The sequence below is a fragment of the Phoenix dactylifera genome, chromosome 3 (assembly GCF_051530095.1).
Source record: "Phoenix dactylifera cultivar Ajwa chromosome 3, Ajwa_hap1_PhDact_Kaust_v1.1, whole genome shotgun sequence".
Taxonomy (NCBI): domain Eukaryota; kingdom Viridiplantae; phylum Streptophyta; class Magnoliopsida; order Arecales; family Arecaceae; genus Phoenix; species Phoenix dactylifera.
This window is the reverse complement of record NC_143192.1, coordinates 659,435-683,661: the sequence shown is the minus strand read 5'-3', so window position 1 is coordinate 683,661 and position 24,227 is coordinate 659,435. Positions and strand designations below refer to the sequence as shown.

The 24,227-nt window shown below is 36.8% G+C and overlaps 1 protein-coding gene across 4 annotated transcripts in view; it reads left to right on the top strand.

Annotated features, from left to right (window-relative positions):
* Positions 1–284: 284 nt before the first annotated feature.
* LOC103720448 (uncharacterized) overlaps positions 285–24,227 on the top strand; it is a 46,343-nt gene continuing 22,400 nt past the window's right edge. The window contains exons 1-11 of one of the 4 annotated variants that reach the window (XM_088717327.2): positions 285–678; positions 2,393–2,473; positions 7,652–7,789; positions 8,454–8,564; positions 8,667–8,717; positions 8,850–8,950; positions 16,108–16,198; positions 23,205–23,336; positions 23,455–23,721; positions 23,885–23,963; positions 24,057–24,151. In XM_088717327.2, the coding sequence (XP_088573453.2) occupies positions 514–678; positions 2,393–2,473; positions 7,652–7,789; positions 8,454–8,564; positions 8,667–8,717; positions 8,850–8,950; positions 16,108–16,198; positions 23,205–23,336; positions 23,455–23,721; positions 23,885–23,963; positions 24,057–24,151 (1,311 nt within the window). In that variant the 5' untranslated portion in view covers positions 285–513. Of the gene's footprint in view, positions 679–2,392; positions 2,474–7,651; positions 7,790–8,453; positions 8,565–8,659; positions 8,718–8,849; positions 8,951–16,107; positions 16,199–23,204; positions 23,337–23,454; positions 23,722–23,884; positions 23,964–24,056; positions 24,152–24,227 lie in introns of all 4 variants that reach the window. The other 3 variants (XM_088717330.2, XM_088717328.2, XM_088717329.2) reach the window with 3 other exon arrangements.

The following is a 24,227-nucleotide window of genomic DNA, read 5'->3' as shown; positions in this document are numbered from 1 at the left end:
AATTTTTGAACCAGCCCCTAGATCTTCGAATACGGAATGGATTAGGTCTAATCAGGTTAGGATGAGGGGTCACCCCAATCCATTCACAGCCCTAGTTGCACCTAAATTTTTGAAAACAAACTCTATTATTTCTCTTTTTTTTTGGGGGGGGGGGGGGGGGGGGCGGGGGAATGCTTCGAGAACTCTGGTACATTTGCCAAATCCTAAAGAAGATCACGTGCATTGCATACGCACCGGACTCTCGCACTTGCTATAGGTTTTACCACACGTACCGCACGTGCGATACGCAAGCGTGTACATTGAATGGAGGAGGGGGACTCGAGAGGCGTCGATTCTCTCTCCTTTTCTTGATCTCCTCGTTTTTCTCTCATCGAGTCCCCGCTCTCTTCTCGCTTCTTCGTTCACTCTCTCTGAACCATATCGTAGGAAGGAGACGAAGCTAGCTGGTAGAATAGAAGAAGAGGGGTTCGTCCGGTGCGCTAACCGTAGTTCAGAAGAGGGGGGAAGGGGAGGATGGAGATGGAGTTGGAGCCCCGGGTGAAGCCCCTGGCCTACAAGGTCAAGGCCATGTCCCGCGAATCCCCCGCCCAGAAGGCCGCCAACGTCCTCGACTCCGATCTCCGCACCCACTGGTCCACCGCTACTAATACCAAGGAGTGGATCCTCCTCGAGCTCGACGTGCGTACTCCCCCTTTGTCTCATCCTTTTCTTGAAATTAGCTTAATATTTAGGTCACAGGAAAGAAAAATCATCTCTTGCTCTTGATTTCTAACCAATTTGTTGGCAGAGCGCGCCCCAAATGTAAGATTCTGTATTGCAGATGTTTTTCTTTTTAAAATTTTTTAACTGGTATAATAGTATGGAAATTAAGTCCTTTCTTGGTCTTGATGTGGACTGTTGTTTCATTTCCCGTCTTTCTTCTTGAAATTACCTTAATATTTGGGTCATGATAAAGAGAAAAAAACGCACTCTAAATGTTAGATTTTGTAGTGCAAAAGATGTTTATTTTTTTCTACTTGCATAATTGAATGCAAACTAAGTCCTTTTCTTGATCTTGATGTGGAACTGTGGTTTTATCTACCGTCCTTCTTCTTGAAATTACATTAATATTTAGGTCATTATAAAGAGAGAAAAAAAATCATCTCTTGATCTTGATTGGCAGACCAATTTGTTGGAAGAGGGCACTCCAAATGTAAGATTTTGTAGTGCAAACGATGTTTATTTATTTATTTATTTATTTTTACTTGTATGATAGTATGGAAAGTAAGTCCTTTTCTTGATCTTGATGTGGAACTGTTGTTTCATTGGCCATCCTTTTTTTTTGAAATTACCTCAATATTTAGGTCACAAGAAAGAAAGCATCTCAATTTAGGATATCTTCGAGCAAAAGATGATTTTTTTTTTCTTTTTTGGTTGTAGAAAAGTATGTGTAAGTCCTCTTGATCATGACATGGACCTGTTGTTTGCACGCATCTTTGTTTGCAGAATTTTATGCTTGTATAGCGTTTTATCTCAATATTCTTCTTGGTGAAAAGCATTGTTATCATGGATGGCGCTAACCATGTGTCTTTGGCATCACCTATATAAACATCACTTAACCAGCTTAAATCACTTCTTCGAAGGAAATTATAGAATATGTTTGATAATGTTGAAAAAAAATGTTCTCATGTATAAGTTAAAGGGGGTTGGTCAATAGCATAACTCTTTCCCGGGTCTTCTTTCGAAGGAAAGGCCTTCGCATTCCTATTCCGGTAGGGCCTGATGGCTTTGTTTGCCCCAGCTTGGCGAATAGCTTAGCTCTTTCCTAGGTCTCCTTTCAAAAGTACTTTTGCAAGAAGCTTTAAAATCTAGATTTCAGCTTGTGCTTATATGGAATACCTATTTTATTTAAGCTTAACCTACTTAAGAATAGATGGATTAGAGATTCATGTGAATTACGTAGACCTATAATTAATCTATAGATGGATTAGAGATTCATGTGAATTACGTAGACCTATAATTAATGTAGACCTATAAATTACCTTGAAGTCCTTACACTGAACTGGGACCAAATACTTTCTAAAAAATTTTCTGCATTACAAGTTACCAAACACAAAACAAGTAGAAAGGTACTTCTCTTAAAAGCACTTTCGTTGAAGTGATCAACAAAAAGCCCTACTGGAAAGCCAAACAAATACCACACATGAAAGGCGCTTTAACTTGTTGAACCTTTTTTTGTCAACAATTGAGTTGTGAAATTTATGATTTGATGGACTAGAATTTTGTGGGATTTTTGCAGTTTTTTGATTTGGTCTTCTAAAAAGTTATGTGAGAGTATTTTGTCGGGATTGTAGTTTAGATATCTTTATGAAACATCTCTTGTACTTCTCCTAAACTATTCTTTTTCTTGCAGGAAGCTTGCCTACTTTCGCACATAAGGATATATAATAAGTCTGTTCTTGAATGGGAAATCACAGCTGGACTGCGCTATAAGGTTTGGAATTGTGTTCTAGTTTCATTGAAGGATCCAAAATGCTCAAAACTCCATTATGTAAACTTTACAAGTATATTATGACAACCCAATTTGAGGAGGATGTGTTCAATTTTTTATATTGGAAATTGTTGCACTGTTTCTTTTATCATTTCCGTTGTAGTACACACATGATTTCTTACTGTGATAATGTCATCATGCAATTAAATTAAGACTACTGCAGATCGTGTTCGGCATTTTAACCCATGTATAAGATTTGTTATTTTTCTTCATTTAGGAATGTTTTCTGTGTTTGCTTATGCAGAATTTTAAAATTAGAAATACATGCTGCATGCTTGAACGTTGTGGAATATGAAACCAACAGACAAAACCAAGCTAAAAGCCCAAAGCTTATGTTTGCCTTCATTTCATATTGGAGTACAATTAGTTTTAGAATGCAATTAATGACATCATGATTCATTTTGGTTGTCATAACTTTGTTCAGATGTTAATTGGTCATTGTTATCAGATTTACATATGTAAAAAATATTTGGAGGCCTGATGAAAAATTTAGATACTGCAAAAAGCTGAACTGACGGTTAACTTATTTCATGACCATAATTTATTATTAAATTTTTCAGTTTGGTGCCTATACTTTTTCAGATGAAACTGCTATACCAAAATTTGACAGTATGTATTGCTGCCATGCTACTCTGGTATGGGTACAATCACCATATGTAGCACTATCATATGTTCTCAATCCTTCCTTTCTCCTAGTGGAAGACGAATATACCGGGTGAAAGGTGCACCTAGGTTATTTAATTTCCTGACTTTTCTTCAACCTCCGCTAGTGATCCCTCTTTCCCAGGAACCAATGGTTATGAATCGGCTTTGCTGAAACCATGGTTTCCTGTGCATGCGTTTTGAGACAAGTATGACTAGGAAAGGATCACCGAGATGAAACATAGAGGGTTGGTATACAAGATGTATATTAGATACTACATATACATGTGTGTGCATGCAACATTCCAGACACCCTTGTATTTTTTTGGCTCTCAAGAAGCATGGCACATATTGCAAAAGCATGACATGCATCACTGCTCTATGTGTTTCTGCATGGTAGGACATAGCACTAATACAATACAAATTATTTAATCTTTGAAATGATCTATGTTCCTCACCAGAATAAAAAGGGATCTATGTTGGCATTTCTTGTAAATGCATAGTCAAAAGGGAAATTTTGGATGGGATGAACCCTTTACATTTAAAAAGATTAGGAAAAACAGAGGATATGGTCTCAAATGGCATATGCGATCAAGAGATACAAGTGCATGGCTGGAAGTTTAGGATGAAGGTCTTAAGTTTCCATTTACATGCATTTGTTTTGGCTGCATGCATTTGTTTTGGCCAGAACGAGACAAAAATTGACCTCCATTTTGGGTTTCGGCTAATTTCATTCAGTTTCAATTGAAACTGCCACCACATGGGTGATGTATTTATTAATTATATTTTGTTGTTTATTGCCATTCTAGACTCAATTTTGTTTCTTTAAATATATTTGAGTAAATAGTGTTGGTTTGAAGTCATCTTACATTTCTCTTTTTAGTAAATGGGAATTCAACTTGCATAGTAGCATATGTCATCTACACTAGCAATTTTTCCATTTCATATTAGTTCAATCCTTAAACATATCTTGTCAAATAAAAAGTTATATGCCCAATCTTGAAAAGGATAAATAAGTAGATGAAGGAGAAGACTACTTCAATTCATTATTTGAACCAGTTTATCAAAACTAGTTTGGAATGAGAACACTGTGTTTTTACATATAATTGGTTTTATTCTCTAAAATATAGGTGAACAATGAATTGCATTATTTTCTAATTTTGGACAGTTAATCTTCTAGGGATGCTACAACATGCTACAGTTGGCTATTGATTGATAGACCTGTCCTTAAAAAACCATTCTTCTGAAAGTAAACATAGATTTATTGCAACTGAGAATATTGGCAGCAATTAAGAGTTATGTTTCAAGAAATTCAGCACAATGACCTTTTTTTAGATGTGGGGGGCTTTTTTTTTCCTTAAAGATTTTAGGAGGAGAAATAAATAAGAAGAGCTTTTACAAAGTATATCAAGAGCATTCACCCAAAATTAGGAGATTTGATTTCAAATCACATGAACAGATAAATGACCTTTTGTTTTCAGTATCATTTTATTCTCAGACTTTATAGATTCTAATATGTTGATATTTGGTACTTGATATTTTGGTAAACATTGTATCAAGTTCCTGTATGCAGTCTTATACTTATATCTTGTATGTCTTCCTTTTTTAGATATTTATGCAGTTTTGCATATTAGATAATTAGATTTAGAAAACAATTAAATTTTATATCATGCCTAAATTACTGTATAACATGTTATGTTAGGTTTCCATTATTTTGTAATATAATTATAGTTTCTTTTTCTTTTTTCTTTGTAGTTTCAAACTTCTGGTCCAAAACATTGAATCTATACATTCAAATTTTCCAGGGAATACAACTTCTTGTTAAATATGGTGAAATATGTTTTGTCGTCTCACTTTTTTTTTCTTTCTAATATTAATTTCTTTTTAACTTAAACTCCGAAAGTCAGACCAAAGTTGCCAAAACCACCTCCTCTGATAAAACAAAAACTCAACAATACCCAGCTGAAACCTAGCTGACAAATGCTGGGTAAGATTTGAATCTAGTGATGAAATTGTAAATAAGATGTCTGAAAATATAGTGGTATAATTTTTTAATAGCAAACAGAATATTAATAAAGTTAATTTGTTGGCAGCTTCTACATTTTCTGGAAAAGGAATGCCTACTGATTTTCAAAATGTATAAAATCAATAATATAGAGGAACATGGAGGCTATGTTACATGGCGTTGGATACGAGTGTGGGGTATCGTTACATCTAAGTGTTGGACCCTTCTATTTCCTACAAATTTTCTTTTCATGGACCTATATTTAGGTGTCCTATCCATAACCTTATCTTAGTATTTGGTTCATAACCTTATCTTAGTATTTGGTTGTAGCTACTTAGATAATCCAAAGGTTTGGAGCATTAGAGCATTGAGATTATCATATTTATCAGGAGCGGTGCAAATTCATCACATTACAGATTATTTTTGTCATACAAAGGCGGGGACAGTTTGAACCAGCTATTGTAGGATGGTGGTTATTGGTGTTTGCATTAAGACTTAAAAGAGTAGTTAGAGTCTAAAAGTAGCTAGGAGTAAGTTGATGGAATTGAAATGTTACCAAAAGAAAAAAAACTAGTCTTTTTTTTTTTTTGTGGGGGGGGGGGGTACCAACAGAGAGAAGCAAAACATGAAAGGATGCTAGCTTAGGCCCGTTTAGCATTGCTTTTGTAGGGCCAAAAAGTGCTTCTTGGAGGGCTAAAAACTCTTTTTGGGTGACTTTGAGGTGTTTGGTAAAAATTTTGAAACAATTTTCTAGCTCCTCCAAAAGCTGAAAAAGGTCCACTAGAGAAAAGATTCAATTTGTAGTTTTTGGGCAAAAGCTCTACTTGAGATATGTCGGAAAGTTGTTTTTTTCGGAGAGACTCGACTTTGAGCCCTGACAACGGAAGTTTTTTGAAAAATTAATTTAAAAATATAAGTTAGCAATACTTTATAATAACAATTTTTGATGATACAATATATTAAAATAATATCATTATATTATAATGATTATAATGATATTATATTATGATAATATAATTATCATCATTAATATTCTATTATAATAAAAATTATAATGTAGTAATATGGAAAAGTATTATTATAATTTATGATAAATTTAATTATTTAATAATTTATTATATTATTTTGATTAAATATCAAAATAAATAATTTATAAATTAAGAATACTTAATAGCAATTTTGATAGTACAATACAATTGAATGCACTATATAATGTTTTTGTTATTATTTCTTGATACTAAAAGTACTTTCTCAATTGGGTTATAAAGGGTTATAAATGGATGTTAAAGTTCTATAGTGCTTTAAAAATGCAGTTATCAAACAGTAAACGGTTTTTTTTATTAAAAGCTCTACTAATGAAACCCCTAATGTCCAAAGTTTTATGGATAAAAGCTCTACTGCGTACAGTAATGCCAAGCAGAGCCTTAATGTGTTCACTCAAAAGTTGCTAGATGGGTCCTTAGAATGTTTAATGCGAAAATTGCATGCACAAGTAAACATAGTGCTGGAGTGAAAAATTCCAAGAGGCAGTTGAGTGAATAAAGTCTTGTGTTAAAGCATTTCAAAAACCAGAAACTTGAAAAATGATTGAAAAATATCGGTTAAAAAGATTATAAGATACAATATGTATCCCTTATTATCTTTACAGCTATTAAAGCTCGAAATGGCCTGAAACAGACATTTTTTGGGATAGATAAAATGAGAAAAAGTAGACAAGGAATGAAAATCACTTAGGATGCATCATTAGGATGGAGGTAGGATACTTATGTAATGAAGAGGATAAGTTCAGAAATTATTGCTTAATATAACATTGGCCACGTTGTTTAAGGGGAAGGATGAGAGGAAAACTTTTAGGACTGTGCAATGCCACTTGAAGTAATGACAAGGAGTTAGCTAATTTGCCTGGTTTATATATCTACAAAAGATTTTGAAAGCTTGGAGGGTGGCCCATGATGGGCCTTATATGCTTTTTGCTGAATTGTGATACAGCAGAAGATTTACAAAATTGCTCAAATTTTACCATGAAATCTTTCTTGTAAGTAATAGTGAAATTGTGGGAGAGAGTAGGACAGAGATCAGGACTTGTCAGAAGATACTGGAACTTAATTCATCTTAGTGCAAAGACAATTACTTCCTGAGTAAAGTTTCTTATTTTGATAGTTGATGTATTGAAATTGTCAGAAAATTGAAAATGTTAATACTCCGGCAGTCTTTAGTATCAACATGAATGTTTGCAGCATTTTTTAGTGTTATAACAGGAAAAATATATTTAGTTTTCTATGTCAGAGGATCATTCTTAACTTCATCAAGCTCCTTTGTTTTCAAACTTAGTAGTCTTTCACCTGTTTTCAGTGGCTTGCTCTTATATCTATATGTATTTATGCATATTTGTGTATGTCAAACTTTCTCTTAATGTTATTGCATCTTTTTTTAACGGCTAACCACTATTAATGATTCAAATTTGTTCCCCCCAGCCTGAGACATTTGTAAAAGTCCGTCCACGTTGTGAGGCTCCTAGGCGTGATATGGTGTATCCTGTGAACTATACACCATGCCGTTATGTACGGATATCTTGTTTGCGAGGAAATCCAATAGCTATATTTTTTATTCAGGTATTTTTTTATCTTTTTTCCCTCCTATACTAGGTTAAGACCCACTACTTGTAAAAGTGAGCCTATAATTTTTAATAATCCATCAAGCAGAGACTAAAATATCTAAAATCTTGGAGTTTGGTTGGAGGAAATAAATCCCATTATCACCATGGTAGCTTTGAAACATTTAAAGTTCTATTATGTGTGTGTCAATAGTTATTATCTTCATGGAAGGGCATCTTTTGGGTGCCTATTCTGATAGTATTTTGTGAAATACTCCCTGGTGCTTTGGACCTGGGAAATACTCCCTGTCCACTATTTTACTGATTCAGCAGGAAGCTTTTCTGATACACTACCATCATCACTTTGGCCTGAAGAAGTTTCTTGAAGAAGTTGATCTTTCAGACAGTAAATATATGTCAGGAGTCTCATGACTGATAAAGTTTCTTTTTCAAAATGACCTGGTAACCATTTGAATCATTTTTTTTGTCTTTCCAAAACTTTGGCCTCAAGGTTATATCTGTTAAGCCTTCTTTCTTCTTTTTTGCCTTTTGTTGACCTGGGAAATGAATATTAGTTGAAGGTATTCCTGCAGAAATCCACTATTATATCCACTATCATTCATCTTTTTTTTTTCCTCTTCAATTTTTTGTTGATGTATAACAATCAATTGATATTTGCCCAGCTGATCGGAGTTACTGTGGCTGGATTGGAGCCTGAGTTTCAACCTGTCATCAATTATTTGTTACCACAAATTATTTCACACAAACAAGATACCCATGATGTGCATCTCCAGGTAAATCATAATATCTATATCATTGACCCTCCTTTTCATTTGGTTTTTTAAACTTTTTCTGTAATGATATTGCTTCAAATTCTAATGCTGTATAGTTCGTAGTTGCTTCAAGATATGGCAAGCCGATTGCTGGTTTTTCTTCCCCAACTTGAGGTATGGTTATGATTTCTTAGGTTTCAAACATGATTTGTAACTGTTATAAACTTATAATTACTTTGTTTTGTTCTATTCAAGAATTTTAGATTTAGATTTAGAATTTTTCTTAGGTTTATCCTATCACTGCAGGCAGAGCTTACCAGTTTTGCAGATGCAGCTGAGACTAACATACGGTTTTTGGCAATGCTTGCTGGTCCATTTTATCCAATTCTGCACCTTGTAAATGAAAGGTTAGAATTACTCTTTTTTGTTTTGCAGTGTTTAGAGATACCATGTTTGCAATTAGCCATAAATGATTTATCTCATTTGCTGCATTTAACATGCAACATTTCAAATATTTCAGCATATTATCATGCTATGAATATATTAACTAATTTATTGAGCTTGTTTCTTTGATAAAGTGGAATATGTTTCCAGAACTTATCTGCACTTGGATTAACTTCACATGCACTACAGCTGGATCAAACTACTATAATTTGAACCACCTATGGTATATACCTAGGGAAGCAAATGTATGGAGCAAGTAGTTTATGGTATTATATTCTACTGTTTCCTTGCAATGTTGTCAAATTGTCTAGGCAGTCCAGGGGATTGACCCCTTTAAAAGCCTAGACAGAAAGTCTAGGCGGCCAGGTGGGTGCCTGAGTAAAAAAAAAAATCTAAAAATTGACTACCCTATATGTTTTAATATATAGAATCATGTATAGTTCATAAAAAAATTTCTACCCAAAAAAACTATACAGCTCTTAGAAACACAGAAAGAACATTATGTTGATAAATGATAAGGCTGTTAAGTTCTTAGGCTGTACAATTATAAAATATTTGATTTAATTAATTTAGTTTTCCTTAATAATTTTTTCTATTAAGTGGTTTGAATTATTTGAATCTTCTTAGAAACATTACATGTCCAAGCATCAATTAATATCCAAAGGAACATGTTATAGATGGACTCAGCTTCCTTCTTTGTTCAAGTAACCACTTTTTATTTGAAAAGTGAATTAGTTGACAATTTGATGTTTTTTGTAAACTAAAGAACGAGGCAATAGCTTGAGACAAAGGCTGCCCCTAGGTGGCTTGGGCGACAACCTAGGTGCTTAGGAGGGCACCTTGCATGAAGGCTTGGGAAGACCTACATGCCTAGGAAGTTGGATTGTCCAAGTGCCTAATCAGCCACTTGTGACAACCTTGTTGCTTGGTCTTATTTTCCCTTTGTAGGAAAGAAAACTATCTTACACTATATTTTGAGTGCTATCATAGCGTAAAGAAAAACTGTTGGATGGGTTACAATATTGCAAGAATCCACTATCAAGGGCAATTAGCGCAATACATATGCTCAGAATAGTCCATGAGGTTATTTTTTGGAACAATTTAAAGAAGAGTCTTCTCAACCACCATCTCAGCAATTTCAGAATGAAGATGAGGCAATGAGGTCTTGATAAAGTGACTGCCCTCGTAGTATTTTTGGGAAAAATGCATCCCATAAGTACCAGAAAATTTTACGGTGCCTCATATGGGCTCTCTCTTGGGCATAACGGGATACAACCTCACCTAAGACTGGGCATAAAGTGTGTTTGTGCGCAGGAGAAAAGGAGGTCAAGGCCATCCTGATGGGTTACCAAAAATCCTTAGCCTTCCGTGACAAAGCATAATGACATATGACTTCGCCTGGGTTGCGGAATGAATTCCCAATGGAAGCAGGTAGAGGGTGATTTTAAGTATTCTTAGCTATCAGCAAATGGAAAGAAACTCTACTTTGACTGGGAAAAGGAAGGGAAAGCGAAAGATTCAGTATTGGCAATAGCTTTGAGGCTTGATATCACCAGTCTAGAAAACAAAATAAGTATGCTTGCTGCTTGTTGGTTTTTCCATCATCCCATCCACAAGAAATTGAATAAAACCGCTTCAGATTTCTTTTGATTCAAACCCTTGTTCTACTCTGGCTTGCTGCTACTAATGGGGTCTCAGTTGATTTTGCTTTAGCTATCTTCTGTAGCAAAGACTAAGTGATTGATCTCATTATAGCTAAGTGAAGGCTTTCTGATATGGGTTTGAGTGCTCATGCTCCTACCTTGCTTGCTTCAGATGTTAATTTAAGTCGTAAATCTGAGATGAAATAAAGAATATCTCATTTATGGATTCTTTTGATGTCTAATTGCGGCTATTTTCCATCATGTGAATAGCATGAACTAAATCATAGACTTTGGAGCACCAAGGCCTATCTGTCCACCTCTTTAGACACAATAACTTGAGTACCTATTATGGTGGCTACATCTGCTGGCATGTGATGTTTGAATATAAAAACGAGTACTTGTGAATGGGTAGAGCCAAGTGCAAGTATTTACGACAGTAGGGATGATTGCTTCTATTACTATGAAGAAAGACACCAAATTCTCCTTTAGGTGTTTCAATTGTGTTATAGGTAGAAGGAGCTGATATGGAAAAGCCTTTTGTATAAAGTTTGAAATGGTGAATTGAGTGGTTGATTGGTCATTAGAAGGTAACTCTTTAGGGAAAGCAAATGCGGAATGAAGTGCTCGGTGGTTGTTGTGATCACAATAGATGAGTTGTGAGACCATAAGCGATATGATCTACTTTTCCTTTCAGAAGCATAAGTGTAAGGCTGGTCGTTCTACTCTATAATAGAGTCGCGAGTTCCGCAATTCTGGAGAGAATTCCATACTTTAACAATGAAAGGTGATGATTGAGTTACAGGAGAAATCAATTATACTAAAAAAGGTAAATTCATTCTTCTTATTCTTTAGTTCTTCGACTTGCATTCTTTGCAAGTCCAGTCTTTATAAAAATTTGTCCACCTTTCGTTGTTTGTTTCAAAAAGTTCTAACAAAAAAAATGTGTTATCGAGGAAATGCAAGCCAATAATTCATTAAGGTCTATTTATTTTCTCACGTAGTTCATGGGTCAAACTAATGATTCTCTTCTCAAAAAAAGATATAGAGAGACCTTTTGATAGTATCATTTCTATCAATGCAATGAAAGAGCCATCCCTTCCCATTTGTTTGCCCCGTTCTTTACCACATTGATAAGTTGACATGGTCATTTCTAGTGCTGGATTCTTGGTAGGCCTTCTCTTCCTGGGGAGCGGGGAAAGGAATCATGTTCTATTCGTTCCTTTAGCAATAAGGAGAGAGGTAGGAGAGTTCTTTCCTTTTATATTTAAGCCTTAGTAAAAAGGAGAAGAGACGTTGTTGGTGAGCTTGGATCAAACTTTGATCTTTGCCGACCAATATCCTTAGTTGCTTTTTCGATGCTGCTGTGGATGAGGGATTGGAAAGGCTTTTTTGTGGTGGGCTCCAAGGTGCAAAAGAATGAATGTGGACGAGGCCATAGATTTGGAAGCCTTTGACGGTATGTTTAGGTGGGGTTGCTTTTAGCTTGTACATGCTGACTTGGGAGTTGCCTTTACTCATGTTTCTACTAGCTGGCCAAAATTACAATTATTGTTTCTTAACCCCAAAGGCTCTAGAAGAGGAGGTTGGCCTTCCTTCGGGTATGGTTTTGAGGCCAAAGAGTAGATGCATTAGCAAAAGTATGTGAAGAAGCTGAAACTGCTTTTCCGCGTAGGCTATGAAGATAGTCACATGAGGGTAGAAAAGCGTATTTAGATCATTCCACTCATGTGGTGATCAATTCTTCCATTTTGAAAAGAGGGTAGGCTTGTTCTACTGAATACTACTCTTAATTTAATTAGGCACGTTCTTTTGTTCTAGAAAAAAGTAAAAAGCTCCTCTCTTCAATCTTTTGCCCTAACCAAACCAATTTGGGGCAGACGGGCGGGTTGGGCCTAAATTCAAAGCAGACTAGTCTCTTCTTTGTTTAAGCCAAGGTTGGAGGAACCTGTACTGCGTAGCGTCCTAGTTTTCCAGCAGCACGAGTCGGTATGAGCCGTGTCGGGCCTGTATCGACGAGGGCACGATACCGTGGGAGCAAGGATTGTCAAACCGGTACCAGTAGGCGTACCGATTGGCACCGGTACCGAACCGGTATCACTGGTTCAGCCTGGTTTACGCATCCAAAAGCCCCCAAAAAATTTAGAACCAGTATGGGCCGGTATGGTTGGTCGGTATGGGCTGGTACCGGTTTTTAACGCCGAACCGGACCGGTCAGAGTCGGTACTGGTGCGGGCTGAACCTGCCGGTACGGGCTGGTTCAGCATTCCTTGTGTGGGAGAGAAGAAAAGAGAAAGAAGGGGGAGAGAGAGACTTCGGTGGAGGGCACCGGCAGAGGGCCGCGGGGGGTTCGGGATTTTTAAGTGAAGTCAGCAAGCGATTTGCTGACTTCACTTAAAAATTCTGAAATTTTTTAAGCCGTGGCTGGACTCCTGTTTCATTCGAAACAGGAGAACCGGCCGCAGCCTCGCTTGCTGCGGCCTCTGCCGCCCCCCCCGCGGCCCTCCCTCTCCCTCCCTCCCTCCCTCCCTTGCTTGCTCTCTTCTTCTTCGGCTCTAGCAATGGGTCTTGTTTTCGTTGCCGGAACCGTACCGGTGAGCTACCGGTACAGCTCGGGATGGTTCCGCCGACCTTGGTTTAAGCTACTACCATGCATGCACATAGGAAGATATCAGTTGTCCTTGACCAAACAAGGGCGTAAAGATCTTTGTTGGACCAAGGAGGGAGCCTCAATTGATCACTTTCCTTAGGTGGTGGGATAAGAGATGGAGACTAGAAAAGGCTTCTCGGATGGGAAAGAAAGACTTAGGATAGATAATGAGGTTCCCTCTTCTTCAACTTATTTTCTACCCGTCCCTATAGTATCCATTGCATGACCTTTATTGTTCATTCGCTCCTGACCGGTGTCCTGTTCTAAATGGTTGAGTTCACAAATGACCTTGCTTCAATCTGATTGAGCTAGCGAGGGAAATCCCTGCAAAATAGTAAATCAAACCAGCTCAACGTGTTCCAAGGGCTTGTCCTTCTGGCTCGCAACAAACACTCACTTGGAAAAGGGTTGGCCAGTCATTCAAGCTTGAAAGCATTTGTAATTAGCAGAGAAGGAATCGTTGAGAGATAGATTTTGCTGTTTAGTCAGGATGAATGAGTGGCTATGAAGTATGCTGAGGAGGTGGTCAAATTGTCCTTCCTTAAGTCAGTCCAGTTAGAAAGAGGAGAGCTTGCAACCTAGACTGCATCATGGGAGATGCTGGTGGAGATGGAAATTCGAATTTTCATTTTTGGTTTGTGGCTATATGATGTGGAGTTCAATTTGATTGTGTCGAGACAGCTATGTCTATGTTTGTTTGAAGTTTGTGCCGATAATTGATCATGTGAGTGTATTACCGCTCTTTGGTCAGTTGCTTTGAGTGAATTGGTAATTACAAAAAAAATGGTGCTTGTGGGCCTTAATTGGCCATTTGGAGAACTCGACAGAAAGGCCTTGCACAAGATATTCAATTCCCAATAATTTGAGACCAGAAATCTTAAGAGCGTCCATCCAGTGATTTAATTTGATGTCAGATTGTGTAGTGTATACCACAAAAATCTTGCCTACTTTTGTAAAGATGTGATTTTGGGTTTAGATGATCAATGCCATCCAACTAATCATATTCCTTAAGGTGCAAAGAGACTACTGCATACTCAAGGTTGGAAGGATAATCATGGCCTTGCCCATTTGTTAGTGAGGTGTTATAAGAGAAGCACCAAAGGATGGTGAGCTAAGGTGGGTAGGAACATCTTTACAAGGTAGCTAGGGAGAAATCTTTGAAATTATACAAATGTAGTCCGAAACACTTAGTCACATGATAGCAAGTATCAGACATAGAACAACAATCTATAAGGAAGTTTGAACTACTCTAAAAGACAATGGAAAGCCAATGATCTGACACAACCATGCAAAAAATTGGTATCTTATACGAAGGAAAAGGACCAGTAAGCAATATAAAAACTTTTTCCAAGGGAAGGAGGCGCCATCCATGCAAAGGAATTTGCCCTTACATTGCAGGATGAAAGAGAACACAAGTTATAAAAAAAAGATTTGAGCCATATTTCATTCAAACCTGTCCTTGAACTACTCGAAAACCACTTTAGAAAGGTGGAGAAAGCTTAATTGCTTCCAAAAGACATTTAGAAGAAATGATTCATGGTTATGAGAAAAATTGTCTGTCATATTATTCACCCATTATGGGATCTTCTTAGGAGCATCTTCAAAGTGTAAAAAATGATGGTTTTGGGCTTTGCATTAATCTGGAGTGTGTGGAAAATTCTGACAAATCTCAGATCAATCCCTTTACCGAGAAAAGAACAGGGCCAATAGTCCAGTATATATAGTTAGGGTGGGCTATGGCACTTTATTAGTGTGAATAAAATTCATGATCTAATATTGTACACTCGTATCACAATGGTGTTAACATCAGCCTCTCTAATAATAGATGTGAGGAATTTTAAACGGCAGATGGTTGTTTTGAATTTTGATGCTTCTTATATGCCTCCTTTTTGTACTTTTTTGTTATTGGTGTATATGGTGTCATCTGATCCTTTGATATTTTAGTTTTTCCAACTAAAGAATAATGTGATTGAGGTAGCCCTAAAGTTGTGGATATTTGCAACATATTGGTGAGACTTCTTGAAAATTCTATGTGGCAGTTAATTTGAAGGATAATAACAATGCAGATGATCTAAATAGGAATACTCAGAGAATGAGGATCCATAAAGCCAACCTCAGATAGTTGGGAAAAGGCTTGATAATTATGATTCTGATTATGTGTTGATTGAAGGATAATAAATAGAAAAGAAATTCCCCATTAATAATACAAGGGATGTAGTGTTTACGTAAATAATATGTTCTATTATAAATATATAGTTTATGTAAATAATATAGTTTCAAATCTATGAATTTGACATCGTTAATTCAAATGAAAATTGTAATGTTTAATTCTTATGAAAATGAATTGTTCAGGTTCTTCTTTTGTTTGACATATTCACTTAAGCTGATTTAATTATTTGTATTTGCAGAAAAGTTATGCCTGTTTTTTTGATTTTTTGTACCGGAGATCAACCTGACACTAAGGCTGGGAGTATCATGATGCCTTTTAGGCAAGATGAGTGAGATGCACGCTAAAAGCAGAAGAAAACATTCTATTTTTTATTGGAAGGGTGCCAGTGTTGAAATTTCTTGGATGCAAAGTATTAGATGTCTGATTCAACAAGCTTTAACAAATAGATGCTGAGGTTAATAATATATAACTAATTATTAACAAATTTATTTTTATTTCTATAAGCATTTTACAATATAGAAGAACATAATTTTGCGTACCCAAGAGTTGTCACTACTATCAAAAAACAAGCTGTTCATGTTACAGAAGATATCTATTATTAAATATTGTTTCTATATGTCTTTTTTGATGGATCAACACCCCTTTTCTACTAATTTGTAGGGAAGCTGCAAAGACACTGCTTTACTCTTCTGATTCTGATGCTTTTAGGACCAATCAGATGTCTACTCTAACTGTGTCCTCAAATTTTGAGGTAGGTGCACTAAGCTTCTAAGACATATTAGTTATGATTCTTTATCTGTATTTACTGTCATATGCATTGAAAAATGGTGCTTACCAGTTTTGATTATTTAGCTGATAGTTTACCATTGATCATAATTATTCAATGGAAGTATTTAAATACTATGCATACTAGCTTGTATTAGCCAAACAAGATTGTACCAGTAAGGTACAAGTATTACAGATTAGCACATGGTCATTCACTTCTGTTTTGCTGTCTTGGATCAAAAGCTGTACTTTTTGTTGGTATGGTACCACAATGTATCAAGTGAGTTATTGGTGCTGAAAATTTGAACCTTGTTGTAATGTTCTTTTTTTCCCTCTCTTTTTTCTTTTCCTTGTGTTTCTGCAGAGACTATGAGCTGGTTCTGCCCCATTTATTACAAAGTCGATTGTTGGTTATCTCGAAAAATCATTTACAAGTTCTAAATCTTGTTTTAGACGAAATACAGAGCTACATGAAGAAGGCAGAATTTTGTAGCTGGCGTATATTCATGTTGTAATATAGGCACCATCAAGATAAACCAAAGCACGTTGATCAAGGATAATTTTTTTCTGTCACTTGTTTCAAAAAACAATGCAATCAGCATAAACTAACTTATCACTTTCACATGATTTTGTCCATAAATTATTGTCACAAGAAAACAATTATGAACTTTGGAGCTATTAGTGACAGCTATTAATCACTTTCACATGATTCTGTCCATAAATTATTGTCACCAGAAAACAATTATGAACTTTTTGTGTGTATGTTTGTGGTTTTTGTTTTTTTGGTTTGTGGGGGGGGGGAGCGGGCTCTAATTTATCTTTATCCAACTAAGCCTTTGAGTAGAGATGATGAGGGGGAAGGTTTTGGTGAGTCAGGGAGCCAAGTCGAGGAAGTGGATCCTGCTTTAAGTATTGGTTTAAGGGGCCTAGTAAGATCTTTTTGGCAATAGATTTCATCCCCTGGGGAGATATGAAGGGGAGAGATGTGGTGAGTGAATGGGAGGGACTAGGTTTGGAAAAATCCATGTTGAAGGGCCTAAACAGATATTCAGCAACAAAACCAGGTATGCAAAATTAAGACCTAGGAAAGCTTCATTTGATTGGATCTCCTTTGCAATTAGTAATGTGATATCTGTAGGACCAATGTGTTTTAGCTCACCAAAGAGCTAGAAGACTTTGTGAATGAAGTTGAATGAAGATATCAAAATATTCAATGAGTTCTATAAAATTTGTGGTTGGTGGAGGAACCTCTCCTAGTACAATGATCAACTTCTATATATGCGCACACAATATCATAGCTGAGAAAGACAAGTTTAAGGTGTGCATTGGAGTTCTGTGTTTTCAATTAAGCAACTTTTGAAGCTTTGAAAGTGGAAGAAGGATTTCAATGCTGCAAATGGGGACTTTGTGGTGCACAAGTTAGGTTCAGACATTTAACTATTGCGTGGAGCAACTACTTAAAGGGTCTGTTTGGTTCCTTGCATCCAAAGATGCCTTGTAGTTAGAATTGCTTGTGGTTAGAGTTGTAGCGTTCAGAATTGCAATTATTAAATATTCTATTTGAAAAAAATGATGCAATTATGAATGCTGAGTCTAATGTTTTTTTTTGGTTGGCTCCATTAATAACTTAGTTTACTACTTAAAAAAATATATGCAAATGATTTCCTTATCCAATTTTCCCCCTTTTTTGTTTTTCTTGGTTAGTTTCCTTGACTACCACATGGGGCTCATCTATAGCATTAGATCCTTTTCATCCCATATTGACCTATATTCGGCAACTCATCACCATGCCATCATCGGAGCTTCCTTTGCCCCCTTCTATAACCTTTTTGCCCAAGCTCTTATCCATTGGAACACAAACCAAATCTGATATTCTTATCATTGTCTCCAATGTTGAAGCCCCCATCCACAGTCTCCTCATTGCTCTTGCCCTTTGATCCTGCTGACATCCATGTGAAACTCAGCAATACCATCACTTTTCTGGCAGTGGAGTCCCATTCCATGCGATCTTCTTTGCTCCAGGCCTTTGATGTTGCTGCTTGTCAACCATGACTTGGGTAGAGAGGTGAAAACAGAGTCTGTAGGCACCATCAAAGCTTGGGAAGCCATGACATATTTCAGGATCCCTGCTAATGGAGTGGGAAAGGGGAGATCAGTGGATGAGGAGAAGGTTTTTTTTTTTGGGATATATAAGCCAAGGACTATCAAATGAGAATAATTGATGGTTTAATCGAGTGCTGATGTCTCCACTTGTTGCATCTTCTCATATGGCTGTTTTGGCTGAAGGCCATCTTGTAGCATCTGGGACCCAAACTTGGGAAGCCATGACATATTTCAGGATCCCTGCTAATGGAGTGGGAAAGGGGAGATCAGTGGATGAGGAGAAGGTTTTTTTTTTTGGGATATATAAGCCAAGGACTATCAAATGAGAATAATTGATGGTTTAATCGAGTGCTGATGTCTCCACTTGTTGCATCTTCTCATATGGCTGTTTTGGCTGAAGGCCATCTTGTAGCATCTGGGACCCAAACTGCAACTTGAGTTGCAGCAAACTAAATAGACAAGAATGTTGAGTTGTTGCAATTGAATATGCAGGCTATCCTGTTGCAGCAAACCAAACGGTCACTAAGTTAATTTGTCGAAGTGTTTCAACTATGGAAACTGGAAAGTCTTTTGTTTAAGCTGATTCTGTAGCTCTGATAAACATGTGTGAAGGTGATTGGCTAATGACATGGTACCCTCCCTATGGAGGATGTTAAGTGGATTAGTAAGAGTTTTCCAGTATTGAGTTTCTGTTTAACTATGCAAGGTGGATCAGTTTGTGGATTGTCTAACTAGCCATGGTATCTTTCCCATGGATTACCATTAATGAATTGACAAAAGCTTCCCTCTATTGCAAATTTTTGTGTCACTATGCAAGGTGAATCAGTGAGGGTGAGTCTTGGTGCATTGGTATGGTTGCTCCATTATGACTTGGAGGTAACTGGTTAGAAACAGAAAAATAGCCTTGCTGCATACGGGGCTAAGGCTGCGCACACATTTGACCCTACAGACCCTGTACTAGTGGAAGCCTCGTGCATTGGCCACCCTTTTTTTTATATGCAAGGTGAATCAGTTTGTCTATATAACAAAGGATGTAAAGATGAATCCTTGTATGTTTGGAAACAATGGTTTGGAATGGGTCTACAACTTGAAGTGAGATTCTTGCTTGAGCTTCCTGAACAGAGAAAATCATGTTGCAAGCGACTATCCAGTAGCCTCATTGATGAACAAAGGCATTTGCCCGACTTTTGATATCTTGATTAATGATATGAAGACCTTCCATTTCTTTTGTCTAGTTCTTTATAGCATCAAGTTTTTTTCCTTTTCATGATCCAATCAGGAAGAAGAAAGGATTTCCTTCCACCCACTCAATTTGAACTTCTTTAAAGAAGCATGGAAAAGTAAGAGAATTTCGAAAGCGAGAGTTTCAAAAATCCCATTTCCTTTCATTGTTTTCCTAATATAATTGATTAGAATGCATCCATTTATTACTAGTGAGGTTCGTACTTACAAAATTTAGGTTTATCTTCTAGTTGGAAGAAGTTACGAATTTCTTAAAATAACCATAACTAGCTAGTGAGGTTCATACTTACAAACTTTAGGTTTATCTTGTAGTTGGAAGAAGTTACAAATTTTTTAAAATAGCCATAACTAGTGGAAATAATCATGGAAAAGCTAATATCCTCCAGAAGCTAGATCTTAACTTTTGTATCAATTTTCTTTTTAGCCACTTCACCTAATTCATCCCGGATTATAAGTTATGCCCGATCAAATCTTTCCACAAAAGGAAGCTTTGACCATCCTATTTGGAGGCCAAAATGTCATTGTATATCCCCGATTTCTGCCATGCATTCGAACCCTTTAGGGGTCGATACATCGTTGTAGATCCTAAAAGGTTTCTAATTTCAAGAAGAAAATGGCTCCTCAATCCAATGGTGTATGGGAAGGTTATGACATCTGAAAGTTTTGATGCGCAATTTGGCTTTTAGTGTGGTGACTCTTGCTCTCGAACCCTGTCCAGGCCTTTTCGAGATGACTAGAGAGTGGTTTACAGCGAGTTTGGTGATCCTTTAGATCATTTCATCTCTACACCTTCAATTAAGGTCGCAATACTAGAACTGGTACCTGTGTCAGTAGGTTGGCAGTATGGTAGGGTACGTCCCCGTGCTGTGCTATTCCCGTGCGAACTGATAGGGAAACCGACAAGGAAGGGGGAGAGGGAGAATGAGAGAGGAAAAGAGAGAAAGAGAGGGAGGGAGAGGGAGAGGGAAGAAGGGAGGGAGAGAGTGGCAGAGGCAGGGGAGAGGGAGAAGGAAAGAGGAAAAAAGAGAGAGAGGGAGGGAGGAGAGAGAGGGGCAGAGGACAACGGTGAGTGAGGGCCGCTTGGAAGGGCCAAAGGAGGGCGGAGAGACGGCTTTTGAAGTCCTCTTTCCATGCATCGGAATAGGGGCAAAGTCCCTATTTTGAAAGAAAACAGGGTCTTCGACCCCTTTTTTATATTTTCTTTTGAAATTTTTTTAATGAAGTTTGCAACCATAGCTGACTTCACCTATTATTTTCTTTTTCGAAATTTTTTAAGTGAAGTCCCTCTCCCTCCTCTCTCTCTTTCTTCCTCTCTTTCCTTCTCCCTCTCCCCCTTCTTTGCTAGTTTCTCAATTTGAAGGCTGGAACTATGTCGATCTGCCGCCGGTATGCTCCCTAACCAGCTGGTTTGGGACAATTCCACTGTCCTTGCTTCAATTCTTTGGATTCTTTTTTCCTGAACCATTGCCATCTCTTTGTCATCAATTTTTTTTCCTAATCATAGTCAACATCGTTATCATTGCTTTTCTCTCCTGTTCTTGATTCTTCATCATCTTTTTTTCTTATTCTTTTCATGCTTGCTCATATTTATTTAATGCTCTTTCTATTCCTAGAGATTGGTAATACTTCATATTGATTGAAAAAGGCATCCACTTTGTGATATTAATTTAGATTATTATTTATTACTTCCTTTTTAATCACAGTTTTATCATTGTTTGTGACCAGTAAGCTGTTCTTAGTGCCCATTCAAACTAATTAAACTGATTAACTGTCAAAGAAATAAAGTGCTTTTATTGATTGTTTAACCTTTTTGACAACCATGCTCTCTTCAAATTAATCAGGGGATATATAACATGGATTATGTGCAGTTGGAGGATAAAACCAATTTAAAATAATACATATTACAATTAGAATGTTAATCCGCCATTTATTCTTCATGGGTTGCCAATGCCATGCTCTCAGATGCATGGATCATGCTTTAGATACTTTGAGAAATTCTCTAGGGTAGACTAGTTCCAAAACTTGCCATTAAGTGATCATTGCTATTCTTTCTCGTGCAATAGATATATTAGACAAGTGTCTTTTGTTGCTAGTAATTTTTAGCTTTTGCACTTTCCAAAGCTTCCTTGCAGGAATATGTAGTTGCAGGAAATGAATGATGTCCTTTTTTGTTTTTGGTAAATAATGACGTCCTTTTTAAGGTATTGCCTCGTATATTTCTTATATCCTTTTAATACTCAAGTAGCCTTCTAAAGAGTAATAGTCTCTTTTATACGGAGAAGTCGATCATGATACTGAATCTGCTAGCTGTAATGAACATTAAACAAGCAAGAACAATTCACATTATGAAAGATGTCATTTAAAACAATTCAGAACCAAGTTTAACAATCTCTAGGAGTTACGCACCAACGATTGCTTCCAACATGAAAATCATCATATTAGGTGGACCGTGGAATAGCTTTAATATACACCTTTTACATCGTATTAGGATATGAATAGAAAAACTAGGCATGAATAGCATTTATACATCATGTCTTACTGATGGATTGAGATCCTCATGCCTGGTAGTGTGGCATTTTATGAGTTATCATCCATGGTATGCGATGCAAATGCTCCCCCCCCCCCTCCTTCTTCTCTTCTCTTTAGGCAGTTCTTGAGAAAAGCTGGCTTTTTTGCCTTTTGTTTCTGTTGTCCAGAGGAAATACCACCAGTTTTTAGCTGTCATTGTTATCCAAGTATTCATTGTTGTAGTAGGCCATCTCTTTTTGGCTGGACAGACATGAGAGTTTTCTATGTTATTTTTTATATTCTTTCATAATAATTAATTCAATGAGGCAAATTTATGTTGATTTCTTTATTTATATCTTTCATTTTTTATTGGTTTATAACTTAAAATTTGTACCTCAGATATAGCTGGGGTTCTGTATATCATAGTTTGCCTTTGCTTATCTTTTTCTTTTTTCTTTTTTTCCTGAGATTAGGAGGGGCTAATCGCCACGTTTTCTACCCCATGCCCATCCACCCTTGGGGACGGACTCCAACTAGAATTGAACCGCTGCCCCCTCATGCAAGTGGCAAGGGGTGTTATCATCCGAGCAATTGCTCTGTCGTAGTTTGCCTTTGCTTGTCATCTAGACTTATTCCATGTCTACAGAAACTTGAAAGGCTGCTTTTTGGTTGCATAAGCTGTAACAGTGGAATCAATATGTCAAGTTTCCTTACCCATTGATTTGTTTATTAGGTTTCATGGCAAACCCTTGTCTTCCCCAAGGTTGTCTTGGCAAATTAAGATAAATCATACCTTGATCCGTAAGGCCTATAATGCATAGATGTGAAATAATTTGCTTAAGATTATGACATCATATATTCATATTGTCGTCATACTATTTTACACTGAAATTAATGGCAATTGTTGAGATTTCTAAATTGTGTTCAGACTTCAGATAATTTGTTATTTTTTAAATAAGCTAATTATTTGTTTTGTTTCCTATGTAATACTTTCAGTTGTATAATATATGAGTGCATATATATATGTATATATATATATGCTTAGTAGACGGCTTGAAGCATTGTATCTGTTGAGACTAAGCACTTCATTAAGATTTCTTTAAATGCTGTTAATTAACTATGTTTATTTTCAAGCACAGCCTAGGAGATCACGCAGTCCATCACCCTTTGTTCAGCCTGCTTCAAGCTTCATAGCATTTCGTCCTGATGCTGTTATCATCCTGTTAAGAAAAGCACATAAAGATTCTCATCTTGGGACTGTTTGCCGTATGGTATGTATCAATTATCTTTATTTCTTTTTCATGGTAGTTCTGTACTGGCTTCCTACCTCCCTATCATCTCATCATCATCATCAATATTCTTCTGGGGTTATCTTTGTTGTTTCTTTAGGCTGCAAGAACACTACAAAAGCTTATAGACCCTATTACAACCGGGGAAGAGTCAATGCCTACTGGTGATTTGACTTTGTCTTCAACCTCTGATGAAATAACCAAAACTGAAGTCACCTGTCATGTGCATATTGCCGATTACTCAAGCTTGTTTGGAGAAGAATTTAGAATACCTGAAGATAATTGTGATGCTGCATATTTGAATGTCCTGGATATCGCTGCAGTTGAAGAAGGAATTCTCCATGTCCTTTATGCTTGTGCATCACAAGTAGGTGCAACTTCTAGCTGCCAAAGTAGTTGTTAGTGGAAGTAACTGCTGTTTTTTGAGGGAACAACTAGTGTGTCTTGTGACCAGATTAGTTTCGCTACCAAAAGAGTAGTCTTGTATTCTTATAATTGTTGACTGCTTTTATGATCTGAGATATGCACAGCCTCTTCTCTGCTGCAAGTTGGCTGACGGTAGTTCAAATTTCTGGTCTATACTACCACTTGTGCAGGCACTGCTTCCAGGTGATGGTTCTTCTGTTTTTGGATATATTTATGAGCTTGCTTTCTCTTTTTAAAAAAGGAGTTTTGATATGCTAATGGTTTTTCGTATTTTAGCACTTCGTCCTCCTGTTAATGGTACTCCTCCAGTTCATGTTGATGATAGTTTCGGGCTATGGAAACATGCTTCTGTCCAGAATGCTCTTTCTCAGGTTTCTAATGTTAAATGTTCATAATATTCATGGCATGTGATTTGCATATGTAGCAAAGCCTTGATATTTAACATTA